At 38.4% G+C, this 22,227-nt stretch overlaps 1 protein-coding gene across 2 annotated transcripts in view; it reads right to left on the reverse strand.

The window, feature by feature from the left end:
- CRPPA (CDP-L-ribitol pyrophosphorylase A) overlaps positions 1–22,227 on the reverse strand; it is a 435,402-nt gene that overhangs the window by 377,836 nt on the left and 35,339 nt on the right. For both annotated transcript variants that reach the window (XM_043872970.1, XM_043872969.1), the window contains exon 3: positions 16,592–16,741. In XM_043872970.1, the coding sequence (XP_043728905.1) occupies positions 16,592–16,741 (150 nt within the window). The remainder of the gene's footprint in view (positions 1–16,591; positions 16,742–22,227) is intronic.

The raw sequence follows: 22,227 nt of genomic DNA on the forward strand, positions 1-22,227 counted from the left end.
GTCCAAGAAGCCCAGAGAGTCCCAAACAGGATAAACCCAAGGCGAAACACCCCAAGACACATATTAATCAAATTAACAAAGATCAAACACAACAAATATTAAAAGCAACAAGGGAGAAACAACAAATAACACACAAAGGGATCCCTATAAGGATAACAGCTGATCTATCAATAGAAACCCTCCAGGCCAGAAGGGAATGGCAGGACGTACTGAAAGTAATGAAAGAGAATAAGCTACAACCTAGATTACTGTATCCAGCAAGGATCTCATTCAGATATGAAGGAGAATTCAAAAGCTTTACAGATAAGCAAAAGCTGAGAGAATTCAGCACCACCAAACCAGCTCTTCAAAAAACGCTAAAGGATCTTCTCTAGACAGGAAATGCAGAAAGGTTGTATAAACGTGAACCCAAATGGCAACGGGACCACACCTATCAATAATTACCCTAAATGTAAATGGGTTGAATGCCCCAACCAAAAGACAAAGATTGGCTGAATGGATACAAAAATAAGACCCCTATATATGCTGTCTACAAGAGACCCACCTCAAAGCAAGAGACACATACAGACTAAAAGTGAAGGGCTGGAAAAAAATATTTCATGCAAACGGAGACCAAAAGAAAGCAGGAGTCGCAATACTCATATCAGATAAAATAGACTTTCAAATAAAGGATGTGAAAAGAGACAAAGAAGGACACTATATAATGATCAAAGGATCAATCCAAGAAGAAGATATAACAATTATAAATATATATGCACCCAACATAGGAGCACCGCAATATGTACGGCAAACACTAACGAGTATGAAAGAGGAAATTAATGGTAACACAATAATAGTGGGAGACTTTAATACCCCACTCACAACTATGGATAGATCAACTAAACAGAAAATTAACAAGGAAACACAAACCTTAAATGACACAATGGACCAGCTAGACCTAATTGATATCTATAGGACATTTCACCCCAAAACAATCAACTTCACCTTTTTCTCAAGTGCACACGGAACCTTCTCCAGAATAGATCACATCCTGGGCCATAAATCTGGTCTTGGAAAATTCAAAAAAATTGAAATCATTCCAGTCATCTTTTCTGACCACAGTGCAGTAAGATTAGATCTTAATTACAGGAAAACAATTGTTAAAAATTCAAACATATGGAGGCTAAATAACACGCTTCTGAATAACCAACAAATCATAGAAGAAATCAAAAAAGAAATCAAAATATGTATAGAAATGAATGAAAATGAAAACACAACAACCCAAAACCTATGGGACACTGTAAAAGCAGTGCTAAGGGGAAGGTTCATAGCATTACAGGCTTACATCAAGAAACAAGAAAAAAACCAAATAAATAACCTAACTCTACATCTAAAGCAATTAGAGAAGGAAGAACTGAAGAACCCCAGGGTTAGCAGAAGGAAAGAAATCTTAAAAATCAGGGCAGAAATAAATGCAAAAGAAACTAAAGAGACCATAGCAAAAATCAACAAAGCTAAAAGCTGGTTTTTTGAAAAAATAAACAAAATTGACAAACCATTAGCAAGACTCATTAAGAAACAAAGAGAGAAGAACCAAATTAACAAAATTAGAAATGAAAATGGAGAGATCACAACAGACAACACTGAAATACAAAGGATCATAAGAGACTACTACCAGCAGCTCTATGCCAATAAAATGGACAACTTGGATGAAATGGACAAATTCTTAGAAAAGTATAACTTTCCAAAACTGAACCAGGAAGAAATAGAAGATCTTAACAGACCCATCACAAGCAAGGAAATCGAAACTGTCATCAAAAATCTTCCAGCAAACAAAAGCCCAGGACCAGATGGCTTCACAGCTGAATTCTACCAAAAATTTAGAGAAGAGCTAACACCTATCTTACTCAAACTCTTCCAGAAAATTGCAGAGGAAGGTAAGCTTCCAAACTCATTCTATGAGGCCACCATCACCCTAATTCCAAAACCAGACAAAGATGCCACAAAAAAAGAAAACTACAGGCCAATATCACTGATGAACATAGATGCAAAAATCCTTAACAAAATTCTAGCAAACAGAATCCAACAGCATATTAAAAAAATCATACACCATGACCAAGTGGGCTTTATCCCAGGAATGCAAGGATTCTTTAATATCCGCAAATCAATCAATGTAATACACCACATTAACAAATTGAAAGATAAAAACCATATGATTATCTCAATAGATGCAGAGAAAGCCTTTGACAAAATTCAACACTCATTTATGATTAAAACTCTCCAAAAAGCAGGAATAGAAGGAACATACCTCAACATAATAAAAGCTATATATGACAAACCCACAGCAAGCATCACCCTCAATGGTGAAAAATTGAAAGCATTTCCCCTGAAATCAGGAACAAGACAAGGGTGCCCACTCTCACCACTACTATTCAACATAGTGTTGGAAGTTTTGGCCACAGCAATCAGAGCAGAAAAAGAAGTAAAAGGAATCCAGATAGGAAAAGAAGAAGTGAAACTCTCACTGTTTGCAGATGACATGATCCTCTACATAGAAAACCCTAAAGACTCTACCAGAAAATTACTAGAGCTAATCAATGAATATAGTAAAGTTGCAGGATATACAATTAACACACAGAAATCCCTTGCATTCCTATATACTAACAATGAAAAAACAGAAAGAGAAATTAAAGAAACAATACCATTCACCATTGCAACAAAAAGAATAAAATACTTAGGAGTATATCTACCTAAAGAAACAAAAGACCTATACATAGAAAACTATAAAACACTGATGAAAGAAATCAAAGAGGACACAAACAGATGGAGAAACATACCGTGTTCATGGATTGGAAGAATCAATATTGTCAAAATGGCTATTCTACCTAAAGCAATCTATAGATTCAATGCAATCCCTATCAAGTTACCAACGGTATTTTTCACAGAACTAGACCAAAGAATTTCACAATTTGTATGGAAATACAAAAAACCTCGAATAGCCAAAGTAATCTTGAGAAAGAAGAATGGAACTGGAGGAATCAACCTGCCTGACTTCAGACTCTACTACAAAGCCACAGTCATCAAGACAGTATGGTACTGGCACAAAGACAGAAATATAGATCAATGGAACAGAATAGAAAGCCCAGAGATAAATCCACGGACCTATGGACACCTTATCTTTGACAAAGGAGGCAAGGATATACAATGGAAAAAAGACAACCTCTTTAACAAGTGGTGCTGGGAAAACTGGTCAACCACTTGTAAAAGAATGAAACTAGAACACTTTCTAACACCATACACAAAAATAAACTCAAAATGGATTAAAGATCTAAATGTAAGACCAGAAACTATAAAACTCCTAGAGGAGAACACAGGCAAAACACTCTCCAACATAAATCACAGCAAGATCCTCTATGACCCACCTCCCAGAATATTGGAAATAAAAGCAAAACTAAACAAATGGGACCTAATGAAACTTAAAAGCTTTTGCACTACAAAGGAAACTATAAGTAAGGTGAAAAGACAGCCCTCAGATTGGGAGAAAATAATAGCAAATGAAGAAACAAACAAAGGATTGATCTCAAAAATATACAAGCAACTCCTGCAGCTCAATTCCAGAAAAATAAATGACCCAATCAAAAAATGGGCCAAAGAACTAAACAGACATTTCTCCAAAGAAGACATACAGATGGCTAACAAACACATGAAAAGATGCTCAACATCACTCATTATCAGAGAAATGCAAATCAAAGCCACAATGAGGTACCATTACACGCCAGTCAGGATGGCTGCTATCCAAAAGTCTACAAGCAATAAATGCTGGAGAGGGTGTGGAGAAAAGGGAACCCTCTTACACTGTTGGTGGGAATGCAAACTAGTACAGCCGCTATGGAAAACAGTGTGGAGATTTCTTAAACAACTGGAAATAGAACTGCCATATGACCCAGCAATCCCACTTCTGGGCATACACACTGAGGAAACCAGATCTGAAAGAGACACGTGCACCCCAATGTTCATCGCAGCACTGTTTATAATAGCCAGGACATGGAAGCAACCTAGATGCCCATCAGCAGATGAATGGATAAGGAAGCTGTGGTACATATACACCATGGAATATTACTCAGCCGTTAAAAAGAATTCATTTGAATCAGTCCTAATGAGATGGATGAAACTGGAGCCCCTTATACAGAGTGAAGTAAGCCAGAAAGATAAAGATCATTACAGCATACTAACACATATATATGGAATTTAGAAAGATGGTAACGATAACCCTATATGCAAAACAGAAAAAGAGACACAGAAATACAGAACAGACTTTTGAACTCTGTGGGAGAAGGTGAGGGTGGGATATTTCAGAAGAACAGCATGTATACTATCTATGGTGAAACAGATCACCAGCCCAGGTGGGATGCATGAGACAAGTGCTCGGGCCTGGTGCACTGGGAAGACCCAGAGGAATCGGGTGGAGAGGGAGGTGGGAGGGGGGATCGGGATGGGGAATACGTGTAAATCTATGTCTGATTCATATCAATGTATGACAAAAAAATAAATAAATAAAAATAAATAAAATAAAATAAAGTTGGTGAGAAATGTCAAAAAAAAAAAAAAAGAAAAGAAAATATTACAAACTTCACAGAAGCCATGAACTCTTCTAGGTGCTAGAGATAAGATAAAATCCCTGATCTCATGGAACAGTCATTCAGGAAAGAAAAACCTACCAAAAATACGTCAGTGATGTGAAACTAAAGCAGAATAAAGCATTACATGTTGAAGAATATTATTTTATATAAGGTTATCAGTGGAACGCTCCTCTAAGGAGGTAACATTTGCATAGGTATCCAAATGCAGAGTGGAAACAGTGTTAATATCTTGACGTGGCCCAAAAGAACCAGTACACTGGAGATTTTTCATATTTATATGCATATTCTTTTCTGTTCATCCATTGAACAAATATGTACTTCGTACTAACAAGGTGTCAGCCAAGTTGCTAAGACAGATACCATCCCTACCTTCACAGGGCTCATGGTCTAGCAGGAGAGTTGGACATTTCATAATTGATTTCACAATTAATTGTTTCACTCTAATTGTGATGCTGGGCAGAAAAAGCAGGGCACTTGGAAAATGCGTAGTAGGCTGGTCTAACCCAGTGCATATGAGGGTGAACAGTAAAGTCTTCCCTAAATGATAATTTACTTACTATCCAAAGGATATATAGCAAGATAGGAAGTAAAGTTCTAGAACAAGCTTGTATTTGAGGAAATAAGGTGAGCATAACTAGAGCACATAGAACAGGAGGACGAAAGAGAGCAGACAAGAAATGGTTGGGAAAACAATACAGCTGATCCACGTACAGAACTGCGTCTTGACATCTGTAAGCACCCAACACCATAGCACCATTTGATGAGGAAAAGTCATCCATAATCTCAAATTCAAAAAAATGAAAATAAAAAACCTTTTTGATCATGTCCATATGAATTTCGATCAGATTAAGATGTGTTTCTTCTGCACACAATTCAATCTCATGTGACCAGACTTACAACTAACTAATTTCTGATGAACTCAGGAAATGATTAACACTATTATGTATTTTCTATATGAGCTCCACAAAGGAAAGTTACACCCTTGATAAAATATAACAACTTCACAGGTCAAGTCCATATTTCAAGGTCACATTAATGACTGACTCATTTAGGTGGTTTTTCAATCAAATATTTCAATTTTCCACAAATGCCTAGAAAATAACCCTGGAATATAGATGTATTTTTTTCCTTGGGACAGTTTTGTGTTTTCCCTTGGGACAAGTTTTGTATATTTTTAACTTAAGTGTAATAATTTAAGAACACAAGACAGTATTTACTCTTTCAAACCTTCTCTTTCCTAAGCCTAGATACCACCCCCGTCCCTGGGTCTCACCTAATATTTGTACCTCATATCACTGAGAAGATAAAAACCAGACAACAAATTCCACATCTTCCCTACATCTATTAATCTACACCTATACCCAAATACAGAAAAGGCAATGGCAACCCACTCTGATACTCTTGCCTGGGAAATTCCATGGACAGAGGAGCCTGGTAGGCTACAGTCCATGGGGTCGTGAAGAGTTGGACACGACTGAGGGACTTCACTTTCACTTTTCACTTTCATGCATTGGAGAAGGAAATGGCAACCCACTCCAGCGTTCTTGCCTGGAGAATCTCGGGGATGGGAGCCTGGTGGGCTGCCATCTATGGGGTCACACACAGTCAGACACGACTGATGTGACTTAGCAGCAGCAGCAGCATACCCAAATATGGCCTTAGCTCCTGTCTCTGTGGATGAAGTAGCCTTATACTATACCCTATCCCTTCTCAATATAGTATCAGTCAGTCCTGAATATTCACTGGAAGGACTTGATGCTGAAGCTGAAACTCCAATACTTTGGCCACCTGATGCAAAGAACTGATTCATCTGAAAAGACCCTGACGCTGGGAATGACTGAAGGCGGGAGGAGGGGATGACAGATGATGAGATGGTTGGATGGCATCACCGACTCAATGGACATAACTTTTAGTAAGCTCTGGGAATTGGTGATGGACTGGGAAGCCTGGTGTACTGCAGTCTATGGGGTCACAAAGAGTTGGACACAATTGAGCGACTGACCTGAACTGAAATAATTTCATCAGCAAATCAATATGTTAATGTAATAACTGAATGCAGAATGCCAGAGAATAGCAAGGAGAGATAAGAAGGCCTTCTTAGATGAATAGTGCAAAGAAATAGAGGGAAATAAAAGAATGGGAAAGATTAGAAATCTCTTCAAGGAAATTAGAGATACAAAGGGAACATTTCATGCAAAGATGGACACAATAAAGAACAGAAACAGTAAGGACCTATCAGAAGCAGAAGATATTAAAAAGAAATGGCAAAAATACTCAGAAGAACTATACAAGGAAGCTCTTAATCACCCAGATAACCACTAGGTGTGGTCACTCACCTAGAGCCTGACATCCTGGAGTCTGAAGTAAAATGGGACTTAGGAAGCATTCTAACAAATAAGGCTAGTGGAGGTGATGGGATTCCAGTTGAGCTATTTCAAATCCTAAAAGATGATGCTGTTAAGGTGCTACACTCAGTATGTCAGCAAATTTGGAAAACTCAGCAGTGGTCACAGGACTGGAAAAGGTCAGTTTTTATTCCAATCCTAAGAAAGGCAATGCCAAAGAATGCTCAAACTACCACACAATTGCACTCATCTCACCCGCTAGTAAAGTAATGCTCAAATTCTCCAGGCCAGGTTTCAGCAATACGTACCATGAACTTCCAGATGTTCAAGCTGGATTTAGAAAAGGCAGAGGAACCAGAGATCAAATTGCCAACATTCACTGGATCATAGAAAAAGCAAGGGAATTTCAGAAAAACAACTACCTCTTTTTCACTGACTATGCTAAAGCCTTTGATTGAGTGGATTACAATAAACTCTGGAAAATTCTTAAAGAGATGGGAATACCAGACCACTTTACCTGTCTCCCAAGAAACCTGAATGCAGGTCAAGAAGCAACAATTAGAACCTTACATGGAACACATGAATGACTCAAAATTAGGAAAGGAGTATGTCAAGGCTGTATATAGTCATCTTGTTTATTTACCTTATATGCAGAGAACATCATGCAAAATGCCAGGCTGGATGAATCACAAGCTAGAATCAAGATTGCCAGGAGAAATATCAACAACCTCATATAAGAGATGATATCACTCCAATGGCAGAAAGTGAAGAGGAACTAAGGAGCCTCTTAATGAGGGTGAAAGAGGAGAATGAAAGAGCTGGCCTGTAACTCAACACTCTGAAAATTAAGATCATGGCATCTGATCCCATCACCTCATGGCAAACAGTCAGGGGAAAAAGTGGAAGCAGTAACAGATTTTATTTTCTTGGGCTCCAAAATCACTGTGGATGGTAACTGTAACCTAGAAATAAAATGTTTGCTCCTTGGAAGAAACAGCGACAAACCTGGACAGTGTATCAAAAAGCAGAGACATCATTTTGCCAATGGTTTGGTTTGCTTTAGTTTTGCCAATGGTTTGCCATAGTCAATGCTATGGTTTTTCCAGTAGTCATATACAAATGTGAGATTTGGATCATAAAGAAGGCTAATCGTTGAAGAACTGATGGTGCTGGAAAAGACTCTTGAGAGTCCCTTGGACTGCAAGGAAATCAAACCAGTTGGTTCTAAAGGAACTCAACCCTGAATATTCATTGGAAGCACTGATGCTGAAGCTCCAATACTTCGGCCACCTGATGTGAAGACCCCAATTCACTGGAAAAGACTCTGATGCTGGGAAAGACTGAGGGCAGGAGGAGAAAGGGGCAACAGAGGCTGAGATGGTTGAGTGGCAGCACTGACTCAATGGACATGGGTTTAAGCAAACTCCGGGGATAGTGAAGGATGACAGAAGCCTGGCGTGCTGCAGTCCATAGGGTCACAAAGAGTCAGACATAACTTAGGGACAGAACAATAACTACAATCAACATGCTATGTCACCCACGTTAATAAAAAAAAATTCTTAGTTTATAACCCCCTTCGGTTACCCCCATTTGTCTCCTCCACATGCAAGGAAGTTCCTATAAAGAGTGGCCCTCCTGTTCTCTAGCCATTCAATTATACCCAGGCTTCTGTTGCTACCACTACCCTTCAAACACCGCTCATCTCACATGAGTAAGGCTTATGTCAGTTCTCAATCCTTTCTACTTTTGAAACCATTATAGAGCACTGAATCATTCTTGAACTCCTTCTTCACTAGGCTCCTGGGACATTACCTTCTTACTCTGTGGCCACTCCTCTCCTAAAAAATGTCCTTCCCAAGATATCCATTTCCTAATTCCCAGAATCTGAGTATGTCCATTAATATGGTAAAGGGACTTTGAAGATAACATTAGAGACTTTGAGATGGGGAGATTATCCTGGATTATCTAGGTGGGCCTGATGCCATCACTAGAATTCTTCTCAGAGGAAGGCAGGGCACTGAAGACAGTTAACATTGAACACAAGAGTTTGGAGTGGTATGAAGGACAGGCCAGGAGCCAAGAATGGAAGTGGCCTCTAGAAACTAGATATGTCAAGGAAACAGTCTCCACGGCAGTCTCAAGAAACACAGCCCTATCACCTTGACTTTGGATTTCTGATCTCCAGAATTTTAAAGTTCTTTTTTCAGTTCTCTGAGAGTGATAATTTGTTTCCACAGTAATAGGAAACTAATACATCTCTCCAAACTGAAAATCTTTGACTGCCACAGGATTCAGCCTCTGTCCCTCCTATTTTCTCTCTACCGGTTTTTCTAGTTATCTCAGTCAATGCCACAGCATTAAGTGTCTGAAAGATGACAATTGTCAAGTGCCTATCTTTTTTTAGAAATTTATTTATTTTTTATTGAAGGATAATTGCTTTACAGAATTTTGTTGTTTTCTGTCAAACCTCAACATGAATCAATCAGCCATAGGCATACATATATCCCCTCCCTTCTGAACCTCCCTCCCACCTCCCTCCTCATCCCACCCCTCTAGGTTGATACAGAGCCCCCGTGTGAGTTTCCTCAGCCACAAAGAAAATTCCCATTGGCTATCTATTTTACATATGGTAATGTAAGTTCCCATGTTACTCTTTCCATACATCTCACCCTCTCCTCCCCTCTCCCGATATCCACAAGCCTATTATCTCTGTTTCTCCACTGCTGCCCTGTAAATAAATTCTTCAGTACCATTTTTCTAGATTCCGTATATATGTGTTAGAATACAATATCTATCTTTCTCTTTCTGACTTACTTCACTCTGTGTAATAGGTTCTAGGTTCATCCACCTCATTAGAACTGACTCAAAGGCATTCCTTTTTACAGCTGAGTAATATCCCATTGTGTTTATGTACCACAACTTTTGTCCATTCCTCTGTCGATGGACATCTAGGTTGCTTCCATGTTCTAGCTATTGTAAATAGTGCTGCAATGAGCAATGGGATACATGTGTCTCTTTCAATTTTGGTTTCCTTTGGGTATATGCCTAGGAGTGGGACTGCTGGGTCATATGGTGGCTTTATTCCTACTTTTTTAAGGAATCTCCATACCATCTTCCATAGTGGCTGTATCAATTTACATTCCCACCAACAGTGCAAAAGCATTCCTTTTCTCCACAGCCTCTCCAGCATTTATTGTTTGTAGACCTTTTGATGATGGCCATTCTGACCAATGTGAGGTGGTATCTCATTGTAGTTTTGACTTGCATTTTTCTAATAATGAGCGATGTTGAGCATCTTTTCATGTGCTGTTAGCCATCTGTATGTCTTCTTTGGAGAAACGTCTGCTTAGGTCTTTTTCCCACTTTTTCACTGGGTTGTTTGTTTTTCTGGCATTGAGTTGTATGAGCTGCTTCTATATTTTGGAAATTAATCCTTTGTCAGTTGTTTCATTTACTATTATTTTCTCCCATTCTGAGGGTTGTCTTTTCACCTCGCTTATAGTTTCCTTTGCTGTGCAAAAGCTTTTAAGTTTAATCAGGTCCTACTTGTTTACATTTGTTATTATTTTTGTTACTCTAGGAGGTGGGTCATAGAGGATTTTACTTTGCTTTATGTCATCAGGTATTCTGCCTATGTTTTCCTCTAAGAGTTTTACTGTTTCTGGGCTTGCATGTAGGTCATTAATCCTTTTTGAGTTTATCTTTGTGTATGGTGTTAAGTGTTCTAATTTCATTCTTTTACATGTAGCTGTCCAGTATTCCCAGCACCATTTATTGAAGAAGTTGTCTTTGCCCCCATTGTATACTCTTGCCTCCTTTGTCAAAGATAAGGTACCCATAGGGGATGGGTTTATTTCAGGGCTTTCTATCTTGTTTCATATTTCTGCTTTTGTGCCAGTATCATACTGTCTTGAAGACTGTAGCTTTTTAGTATAATCTGAAGTCAGGAAGGTTGATTCCTCCAGCTCCATTCTTCTTTCTCAAGACTGCTTTGGATATCCGGGGTCTTTTGTGTTTCCATCTGAATTATGAAATGTTTTGTTCTAGTTCTGTGAAAAATGTCATTGGTAATTTGATAGGGATCACATTGAATCTGTAGACTGAGTTTGGTAGTATAGCCATTTTCACAATATTGATTCTTCCTATCCAGGAACATGGAATATCTCTCCATCTGTTAATGTCATCTTTGATTTCTTTCATTAGTGTCTTATAATTTTCTGTGTTCTTTTTTCTCCTTAGGTAAGTTTATTCCTATATATTTATTTCTTTTAGTCACAATGGTGAAAGGGATTGATTCCCTAATTTCTCTTTCTGATTTTTCATTGTTAGTATATAGGACTGCAAGTGATATCTGTGTATTGATTTTGTATCCTGCAACTTTGCTATATTCACTGATTAACTTCTAGTAATTTTCTGACACTATCTTTAGAGTTTTCTATGCACAGTATCATGTCATCTGCAAACAGTGAGAGCTTTACTTCTTCTTTTCCAATCTGGATTACTTTTATTTCTTTTTCTTCTCTGATTGCTGTAGCTAGGACTTCCAGAATGATCCTGAATAACACTGGTGAAAGTTGACACCCTTGTCTTGTTCTTGATCTTAGGGGGAATGCTTTCAGTTTTTCATGATTGAGAATAATGTTTGCTGTAGTTTTATCATATAGGGCCATGTTCAGGTAGGTTCCTTCTAGGCCCATTTAATCATAAATGGGTGCCAAATTTTGTCAAAGGCTTTTTCTGCATCTACTGAGATCATATGGTTTTTATCTTTCAATTTGTTAATATGGTAGATCACATTGATTGATTTGCATATATTGAAGAATCCTTGCATCCCTGGAATAAACCCAACTTGATCATGGTGTATGAGCTTTTTGATGTGTTGCTGAATTCTGTTTGCTAAATTTTGCGGAGGATTTTTGCATCTATGTTCATCAGTGATACTGGCCTGTAGTATTCTTTTTATGTGTTGTCTTTGTCTGGTCTTGGTATCACGGTGATGATGGCCTCGTAGAATGAGTTTGAAAGTGTTCCTTCCTCTGAAACTTCTTGAAAGAGTTTTAGAAGGATAGGCATTAGCTCTTCTCTATCCTTTTATTTTCACTGGAGTCTAGTTGCTTTACAATGTGTTGGCTTCTACTGTACACAAAGTGAGTCAGCCATACACATGTATCGCCTCTTTTTTGGATTTATTTCCCACTTAGGTCACCACAGAGCACTAGTAGGGTTCCCTGAGGTCAGGGAAAAAATCAAGTGCCTATCTTTATCTGGACCTTTCCACAGAATTATAGTTTCATATATTCAACTATCTCCTTCATATTTTTTACAACATCTACAGGAAACCTCAAACTTAGTACAACAGAAGCAAACTTTTGATCTTATCATACAAAACTCTCTTCCCTAGCATTTCCTATCTCAATAAAGGACCACTGTGTTCTAGTTATTCAGAGCAAATCCTTGGACCCATTCGTCTTCCCATTCTGATACCTGATCCCTGACTAAATGGCTTATCCTCATTTTACCTCTAAATCTCTTCAGCACACAAACACTTCACACCAAATACTATATTACACAAATTGCCCTAATTGTCATCATCTTTGCCTTGATCATCACAATAGCTTACTTCTTCCCTTACCTTCTGTGAAGTACCATCCCCACAAGGGATAGGGTGGTCCCATAGAAGTGGGACTTCACACAGCACCATCTCAAGTTCCCTTTTCATTCACGGTAAAACCTAAAGCCCATATCATTGCCTTTAAGACCCTACAAGATACCACACACAGAGCCTCCCTAACCACGTCTCCTACTTCCCTCCATGATGTCATTCTTCTCTAGCCTCACTCCACCTTTTTAGATTCTGCATCCTGTACCTAAAATAATGCTCTCAGTTACCTGCACGACTTATCGCCTCACTCACTTCTCAATGCTGGCTTAAATTTTACCTTTCACAGGGTACCTCTGACCAATCTATAGAAAATGACTTCCCACCCCTGGAACTCTGTCCTGTTTTACTCTTCTCTACTTGTTAAAACCAGAACATATATATACACAAATAGTATAGATAAGAGAGAAATATTTTATACAAACTTTCTAATGAATTACTTCATGATCAAAAATGACTTTCATAAGAACTTGCATCAAAACCTCCAAAATGCTGTGAGCACTCCTGCTCTGAACCAACCAAGAGTTGGTTTTGTGTGACTTCATTCTCAATTCTCCGAAGAATGCAACGGAAGAGACTTTAACACATACAATGAATACCTTAGGGTTGTATGTGGTAAATTTTGGTTCCCAAAATTCAGGGTTAATCAGGATCACATGGCAGACTTGTTTGTTAAAACACAAATTGGTGTTTCCATTCCCAGAGTTTCTAACTAAGTAGGTCTGAGGTAAAGGCCCAGAATTTGCATTTTCACAAAATCTACCATATGCTTAGGTTCCTGGCCTGGTAACCATAATTTGAGAATCAGTACCTCAGTGCTTCAGGGCTTAATTCTCTACCAAAAATTGTTGAAACATACTACTCTAATGTGAGGATCATAGGATTGTATTAAATTTTCTAAACTAGAGCTAACATTTATTCTTCTTAAAATAAATGATCACATAAAGATGAATAAATTCTTTCATTAATCTTAAAAAATATTAGAAATATTAAGCAGATGTCTATCTCAGCAAGATTTAGGCTTTTTAGGATTTTTAACAGGGTAACATTTGATTAATGACCAAATGCAGGTAAATTTCTGTGCAGCAAATTTTAAGAAAACAAACCATGGTCAACTATTCATACCATGAAAACTGGTTCCCATTTACTGAGAATTCAATATTTAAAACAGTAATTGAGAACTAGACCAAAGAATTTCACAATTTGTATGGAAATACAAAAAACCTCGAATAGCCAAAGTAATCTTGAGAAAGAAGAATGGAACTGGAGGAATCAACCTGCCTGACTTCAGACTCTACTACAAAGCCACAGTCATCAAGACAGTATGGTACTGGCACAAAGACAGAAATATAGATCAATGGAACAGAATAGAAAGCCCAGAGATAAATCCACGGACCTATGGACACCTTATCTTTGACAAAGGAGGCAAGGATATACAATGGAAAAAAGACAACCTCTTTAACAAGTGGTGCTGGGAAAACTGGTCAACCACTTGTAAAAGAATGAAACTAGAACACTTTCTAACACCATACACAAAAATAAACTCAAAATGGATTAAAGATCTAAATGTAAGACCAGAAACTATAAAACTCCTAGAGGAGAACATAGGCAAAACACTCTCCGACATAAATCACAGCAAGATCCTCTATGACCCACCTCCCAGAATATTGGAAATAAAAGCAAAACTAAACAAATGGGACCTAATGAAACTTAAAAGCTTTTGCACTACAAAGGAAACTATAAGTAAGGTGAAAAGACAGCCCTCAGATTGGGAGAAAATAATAGCAAATGAAGAAACAGACAAAGGATTAATCTCAAAAATATACAAGCAACTCCTGCAGCTCAATTCCAGAAAAATAAATGACCCAATCAAAAAATGGGCCAAAGAACTAAACAGACATTTCTCCAAAGAAGACATACAGATGGCTAACAAACACATGAAAAGATGCTCAACATCACTCATTATCAGAGAAATGCAAATCAAAGCCACAATGAGGTACCATTACACGCCAGTCAGGATGGCTGCTATCCAAAAGTCTACAAGCAATAAATGCTGGAGAGGGTGTGGAGAAAAGGGAACCCTCTTACACTGTTGGTGGGAATGCAAACTAGTACAGCCGCTATGGAAAACAGTGTGGAGATTTCTTAAACAACTGGAAATAGAACTGCCATATGACCCAGCAATCCCACTTCTGGGCATACACACTGAGGAAACCAGATCTGAAAGAGACACGTGCACCCCAATGTTCATAGCAGCACTGTTTATAATAGCCAGGACATGGAAGCAACCTAGATGCCCATCAGCAGATGAATGGATAAGGAAGCTGTGGTACATATACACCATGGAATATTACTCAGCCGTTAAAAAGAATTCATTTGAATCAGTCCTAATGAGATGGATGAAACTGGAGCCCCTTATACAGAGTGAAGTAAGCCAGAAAGATAAAGATCATTACAGCATACTAACACATATATATGGAATTTAGAAAGATGGTAATGATAACCCTATATGCAAAATGGAAAAAGAGACACAGAAATACAGAACAGACTTTTGAACTCTGTGGGAGAATGTGAGGGTGGGATATTTCAAAAGAACAGCATGTATACTATCTATGGTGAAACAGATCACCAGCCCAGGTGGGATGCATGAGACAAGTGCTCGGGCCTGGTGCACTGGGAAGACCCAGAGGAATCGGGTGGAGAGGGAGGTGGGAGGGGGGATCGGGATGGGGAATACATGTAAATCTATGGCTGATTCATATCAATGTATGACAAAAAAAATTAAAAAAAAAAGTAATTGATAATCAAGATTGATTCATTATGTAATTAACTACTTTTTATCCAAAATGTGGACTTTCCTGGTGCCTCGGTGGTAAAGAACCCTCCTGCCAAGGTAGGAGACATGAGTTTAATCCCCGAGTTGAGAAGATCCCCTGGAGAAGGAAATGGCAACCGACTCTAGTATTCTTGCCTAGAAAATCCCATGGACAGGGGAGCCTGGTGGACTATAGTCCATGGGGTTCCAGAAGAGTTGGACATGACTTAGCAACTGAACAACTATCCAAATAGTGGTATTCTTTTATTATAAAATGTCGATATTTATGTTACCATTATCTCATATATCCCTAAAGTCCATCTATCTCTATTTACTGATTGTTTAACATCAGCCAAGCACTGCTTTAGTTGTTGCAATGATCCTATTTCATTGGAAAGTTTCTGTCAAGCATAATACCTGATGTTTAATAACTGTTTAATGAATAAACACAGAAATGAATAGCAGTAAAAATTTACAGGTACAAAAATGTTTCCAAAATATGAAAACAAAGATAATTCAGTATAACCTAAACACAAATGACTTGGTATTTTGAAATCACTTACCTTTAAAATTTTAACACAATGTCTCTACAGTTGTGCAGATTGTTTACTACAGTAGGGCTGAGACTGCTTAACTTTCAAAGACCCACTCACCAGGCAGGCTCTCGGCCAGCATCAGGGAGTTTATTTCTTGGCGTGTTTCCAGGGAATAGTTAACTGGTAAGAGTGGTTCACTGCGCCTAAATGTCCATGTAAACAATATGGTTTATGCTGAACACCTGCTTTCCTCCTGGGAATCTGAAATTTAAGTGCAAGGCAGAAGTATCTACATGACCAACCTAGTGCCTTAAGACACCAAGTCTCTAATGGGCTTCCCTGGAAAGAAGCATCACACCCATGCTGCTGCCTTGTCATTGCTGGAAGGAAGGTGTGCTTTGGGTCATCCTAAGGGGACAGATCACGAGGAAGATGTCACATGGACTCCTCCAGACTCTGTCTACATCTTTTACTCACATGATCCAACTTCACTCTAATTAATTTGAGTCCTAAGTTCACTCTAGAGCACCATGAGTTCTTCTAGCTAATCTCCACATATGGGAGTGGTTCTTACAGATGCCCAATATGGTAGATTTTCAAAAAGCCAAGATTCTTACCTGCTGATATGCTTCATAGATCACATCAAATAGAAAGGCCTGTGGCATCTCACTTGCCCTGTGTCTGGCACGCTCCAGGGAGTGGTCTAAGCAGCTGTCTGCAGACGGACTGACGACAGTAGACACGAGAGGTCGGGTCGCTCCCGAGGCCTAAAGGACAAACGGAGATGCAAATGACACATTTACATCACCTAAAAATATCCAAAAGCTCTGAACTCTGGCTCTGTCTTGAAACGGATCTTATACCTTCAACAAGCTACCTCAAGAAAATATTCAAACAAGACTTTATTTTGGCTCATAAATAAAATCATTTACAATCAAAGACCAGTCTCAATACTTCCCTGGTGACACAGGGGATAAGCATCTACCAATGCAGGAGACATGAGTTCGATCCCTGATCCATGAAGATTCCACAAGTTGCAGAGCAACAAAGCCCGTGCGCCACCGTTAAGTTCATGCTCTAGAGCCCTGGAGCCGTAACTACTGAGCCGGCAAGCTACAACTACTGAAGCCCGTGTGCCCTAGAACCCACGCTCCACAACATGAGAAGCCACCACAATGAGAAGCCCGGGTACCGCAACTCAAGAACAGCCCCTGCTCGCCACATCTAGAGAAACCCCATGCACAGCATAAAGACCCAGTGCAGCCAAAAAGCCCACCAATCTCAAACCACTACAGTTCTATATAGTAAGAGATATAAACAATTCTTCATTATGGGTCCAAAATCCTTTTCATCACAGGCTATTGAAGTCAAATACTAAGAAAGGATGCTCAGATAAAATTGGACACTCCCTGAAGATGGGAGACAGAAAGAGACTATTGTCCAGGAATGAAATGGGTTACACATGAATATTTACTTGTTAATGTGCCTTCAAGTATTTAATTTACACATTAGATCATTAAGGAAAAAAACACATCCCCTAAGATCTCTTCTCTCCACACCCTCTCCTGCATTTACAATGCATAGACGTTATGATGATGGCCATCCTGACCAGTGAGAGGTGATACCTCATTGCAGTTTTGATTCACGTTGCTTTAATAATTAGTGATGTTGAGCATCTTGAAAAGATGAGCTCTTTAGCCATCTGTATATCTTCTCTGGAGAAATCTTTTTCTTTTAATATTGAGCTGTGTGAGCTATTTGTGTATTCTAGAGATCAATCCCTTGTCAGTTGCTTCATTTGCAAATATTTTCTCCTATTCTGAGGGTTGTCTTTTCATTTTGTTTATGGTTTCCTTTGTTGCACAAAAAGCTTTTAAGTTTCATTAGGTTCCATTTGTTTATTTTTAGGTTTATTTTTGGGTTTATTTTTATTACTCTAGGGGGCAGAACCAAAAAGATCTTGCTGTGATTTATGTCAGAGTGTTCTATGTTTTTCTCTAAGAGTTATATAGTATCCAGCCTTTAATCCATTTTGAGTTTATTTTTGTGTTTCATTCTTTTACATGTGGCTGTCCAGTTTTCCCAACACCACTCATCAAAGACACTGTATTTTCTCCAGCTGTATATTCTTGCTGTATATTCTTGTGGAATGAAGGAAAAAACGGATGATGGTTCTAGTACCACAGGCTTCATTCTTTCCAAGATTTAAGAGAGATTCTTAAATGTTAACTTGTTGAATGCCCTTAGGACAACTTTCAAAGACTTTAAATGGTTGTTTTTGAAAATGGCTTTTCTTTAGTTACAGTTGTTTTGCTGGGAAGAGACTCTGCACAACTCTTGGTGACATTTTGTGTATCTCATGTTTTTTTAATGTTATGTCATAGTCTGGCATAGAGTGAACTATAAGTAGTTGAAATAGAGCTATGTTTTTTCCCTTAAAAAGCACTATGTACATGTGTGCATTCCTTTCCTGTCTTGTCTTCTGAAACCTCTGTTGATAGGTGCTAGCTTGACAAGTTGGGTTTATTCTTGCCTCTTTTGTCATAGATTAGCTGATCCAGCAATCCCACTTCTGAGCATATATCCAGAGAAAACTATAATTCAAAAAGATACATGCACTCCAAGGTCCACTGAAGCACTATTCACAATAGCTAGGACATAGGAGCAACTGAAATGTCCATCAACAGAGCAATAGGTAAAGATGATGTGGAACATATATACAATGGAATATTACTCAGCCATAAAAAAGGAAGAATGCCATTTGCAGCAACATGGATGGTCCTACAGAGTGTCATACTGAGTGAAGTCCAAAAGAGAAAAACAAGTATTGCATGATATTGCTTACATGTGGAATCTAAAAAAAGGGTACAAATGAACTTATCTACAAAACAGAAATAGAGTTACAGATGTAGAAAACAAACTTATGGTTACAAGGGAGTAAGGTGGGGGGAGAGATAAATTGGGAAGTTGAGATTAACATATACACACTATATAAGACAGATAACTAATAAGGACCTACTATACAGCACAGGGAACTCTATTCAATACTGTGTAATGACTTCTACGGGAAAAGAATCTAAAACAGAGTGAAGATATAAATATAAGTCTGATTCACTTTGCCGAACACCTGAAACTAACACAACATTATAAATCAACTATACTCCAACAAAATTAAAAAAAAAAAAAAAGAGCAAACCCAACTTGTCAAGCTACACCTATCAACAGAGGTTTTAGAAGACAAGACAGGAAAGGAATGCACACATGTACATAGTGCTTTTTAAGGGAAAAAACATAGCTCTATTTCAACTACTTATAGTTCACTCTATGCCAGACTATGACATAACATTAAAAAAACATGAGATACACAAAATGTCACCAAGAGTTGTGCAGAGTCTCTTCCCAGCAAAACAACTGTAACTAAAGAAAAGCCATTTTCAAAAACAACCATTTAAAGTCTTTGAAAGTTGTCCTAAGGGCATTCAACAAGTTAACATTTAAGAATCTCTCTTAAATCTTGGAAAGAATGAAGCCTGTGGTACTAGAACCATCATCGTTTTTTCCTTCATTCCACAATACCCAGCTCAGCGTGACTAAAGTTCCACTCAGAGCAGGTGTGGCCAAGAAGACAGGCCTCCCTGTACCCCTGGCTCCCAGGGGGAGGGGCAGAGCGCAGCATTTCCCAGCCCACTCAACTCCAAGACACAGAGGCTCAATTACAGACTAGTGTGGCCAGGAGGTGGTAGGACAGTGCTTCTCCCACACAGCCTCCACCCACAGAGTGAAGACCTACTCCTTGCATGGTAGGCAGAGAACACTGGGGCCCTCATCCCCCTTTGGCCCAGTTCACACAGAGGGCAGAGGTTCTGTGCTGGAAGAGGCAAAAGAAGAGGAGCCTACTGCCTCCAGGCAGCACCTTACCATGAAGAAGTGGTGTTGCTCAAACTGCATGCCGACCAATAGCCCCAAGATACAGGCACGGTGACTTTTCACAGGGAGAAAGACAAGCTCTAATAACAGACAACGGTGAAGCTTGCCCCAAGGGAATTCACTTAATTGGAAGTGAGTGTGAGAAAGTTGAAGGATAAGTACACTCTCAAACAGAGATCAGCATGGTAAGCAATTAAGAGCAAGGAGATCACTTCATGAGAGCAAAAAGCTGAACCATAGGCAAGCTAGTTTATCAGAGACAACCAGAACAAGAGACAGCTAACAAGAACCTCCCGCCAATCCCCTGAGTCAGAGCAAACCTCAAATACTGGCTTCACAAACTACCCCTGCTAAGGGGCCAGGATTTAATTGGATGAAACCTAGGGTACTCTATGTACTGGGCGTTGGTCCAAAGTAAAACAACAGTTAGTAGGCAATGAATGGAGCTTATCAGTTGGGTGTCAGAGGCAGGCAGTATAACAAAGAGATCAGACTGCTAAAACCACTGTCATTCCCTGATGACTAAAACACACATCTAGAACTCCACCCTCTGTGAAGTGACTTCAGAGGCTTTGCACTGTACAGGAACAAGACTGACTTTTCTGGTTTACTTTAGTAGCCAAGAAAATAAGCCCTACAGAGATACACAAAATACATTTTCTAAAATACGCATTTTTCAACAACAAAAAATGGAAACACATTCATCCAAACAGGAAGGTGAATCTATACAAAGGATAAAAAAAAAAGGAACAGAAACTGCCTGTGATAGGACCAGATATCACACTTAAGCAGGTAAGATGTCAAATCAGGTGTTACAAACATGTTCAAAGAACAAAAGGATGCCATGTGTAAATGAAGTATGATAACCATTAGTATCATCAATATTAAGAACAGATATCTTAAAAACTGAGTAGTAATTTTAGAATTAAATGTAACTATAATGCAAAATTCACTAGAGAGGTTCAATAATAGACTTGAACTGGAGAATAACAGAATTTAAAGTTAGATCAATAGATTATACAAAGAAAAATGAACAGATTCACTGTGACATGTAGGACATCATTACAGACATTTCTGTAATAGGAGTACCAGAAGGAGAATAAAAGCAAGAAAGGAGCAGAAAAAATATTCAAAGAAATTATGATTGAAATTTTCCCAAGGAAAACAAATCTCTACACTCAAGGAGCTCAATATATTCAAAGCAGAATACACACAAATTTATATCCAGACACATCTTAGTAAAAAATGAAAAAGCTAAAATTACAAGAAAAAATGTTGAAAGCAACTAGAGAAAAATGTTATCATTAACAAGAGAATACCAATAAGATTAACAACAGATTCTAATCAGAAACAATGGAAGCCAGAAGGCAGGTAGGTGATATAACTGCTCAAAATAAAAACCTGTTAAAGGTAAAGTCCAGCAAAATGAGCATTTACAAAAATTAGATCAAAATAACATCTCAGAGCAAACAAGTATATTTCATGTCTAGCTGATTCACCCTACAAACTTCAAGCTGAAAGAAAGCCAAGTGTAGACAGTAATCCAAATTCACACGAAAAAGACCACCATTAAAAAAAACAAGAAAAAAAGAGTATAAATGCCTATTTCTGTCTTATGAGGTTTAAAAAGAAACTGTATAAAATATATAAGTAACTGACCAACCAATAACATTGAAACATGTATTTGACAAAAACAGCATAAAAGATTAGTAAAAGTGTATTATAGGAAGAAAAGAATGGTATCTTGAATCCACAGTAACAAGTGAAAAGTGAAAATAGAAAACAAGAAGGTTAATATGACATTGAGCTTCCCAGGTAATGCCATTCCTTATAAATATAGCTTACCTTTCTTCTCAGCTTCTATAACTGTTGTAAAATAAGATGAGGTGATAACAACAGTTGATTATTGGGTTTCCAACGCTGGGCTGGAAGAAGCACAAGCTGGAATTAAGATTGCCAGGAGAAATATCAATAACCTCAGATATGCAGATGACAACACCCTTATGGCAGAGACTGAAGAGGAACTAAAAAGCCTCTTAATGAAAGTGAAAGAGGAGAGTGAAATAGTTGGCTTAAAGCTTAACATTCAGAAAACTAAGATCATGGCATCTGGTCCCATCACTTCATGGGAAATAGATGGGGAGACAGTGGAAACAGTGTTAGACTTTATTTTTTGGGCTCCAAAATCACTGCAAATGGTGACTGCAGTCATGAAATTAAAAGACGCTTACTCCTTGGAAGGAAAGTGATGACCAACCCAGATAGCATATTAAAAAGCAGAGACATTACTTTGCCAACAAAGGTCCGTCTGGTCAAGGCTATGGTT

Source organism: Cervus elaphus, chromosome 18 (genome assembly GCF_910594005.1).
Source record: "Cervus elaphus chromosome 18, mCerEla1.1, whole genome shotgun sequence".
NCBI lineage: Eukaryota > Metazoa > Chordata > Mammalia > Artiodactyla > Cervidae > Cervus > Cervus elaphus.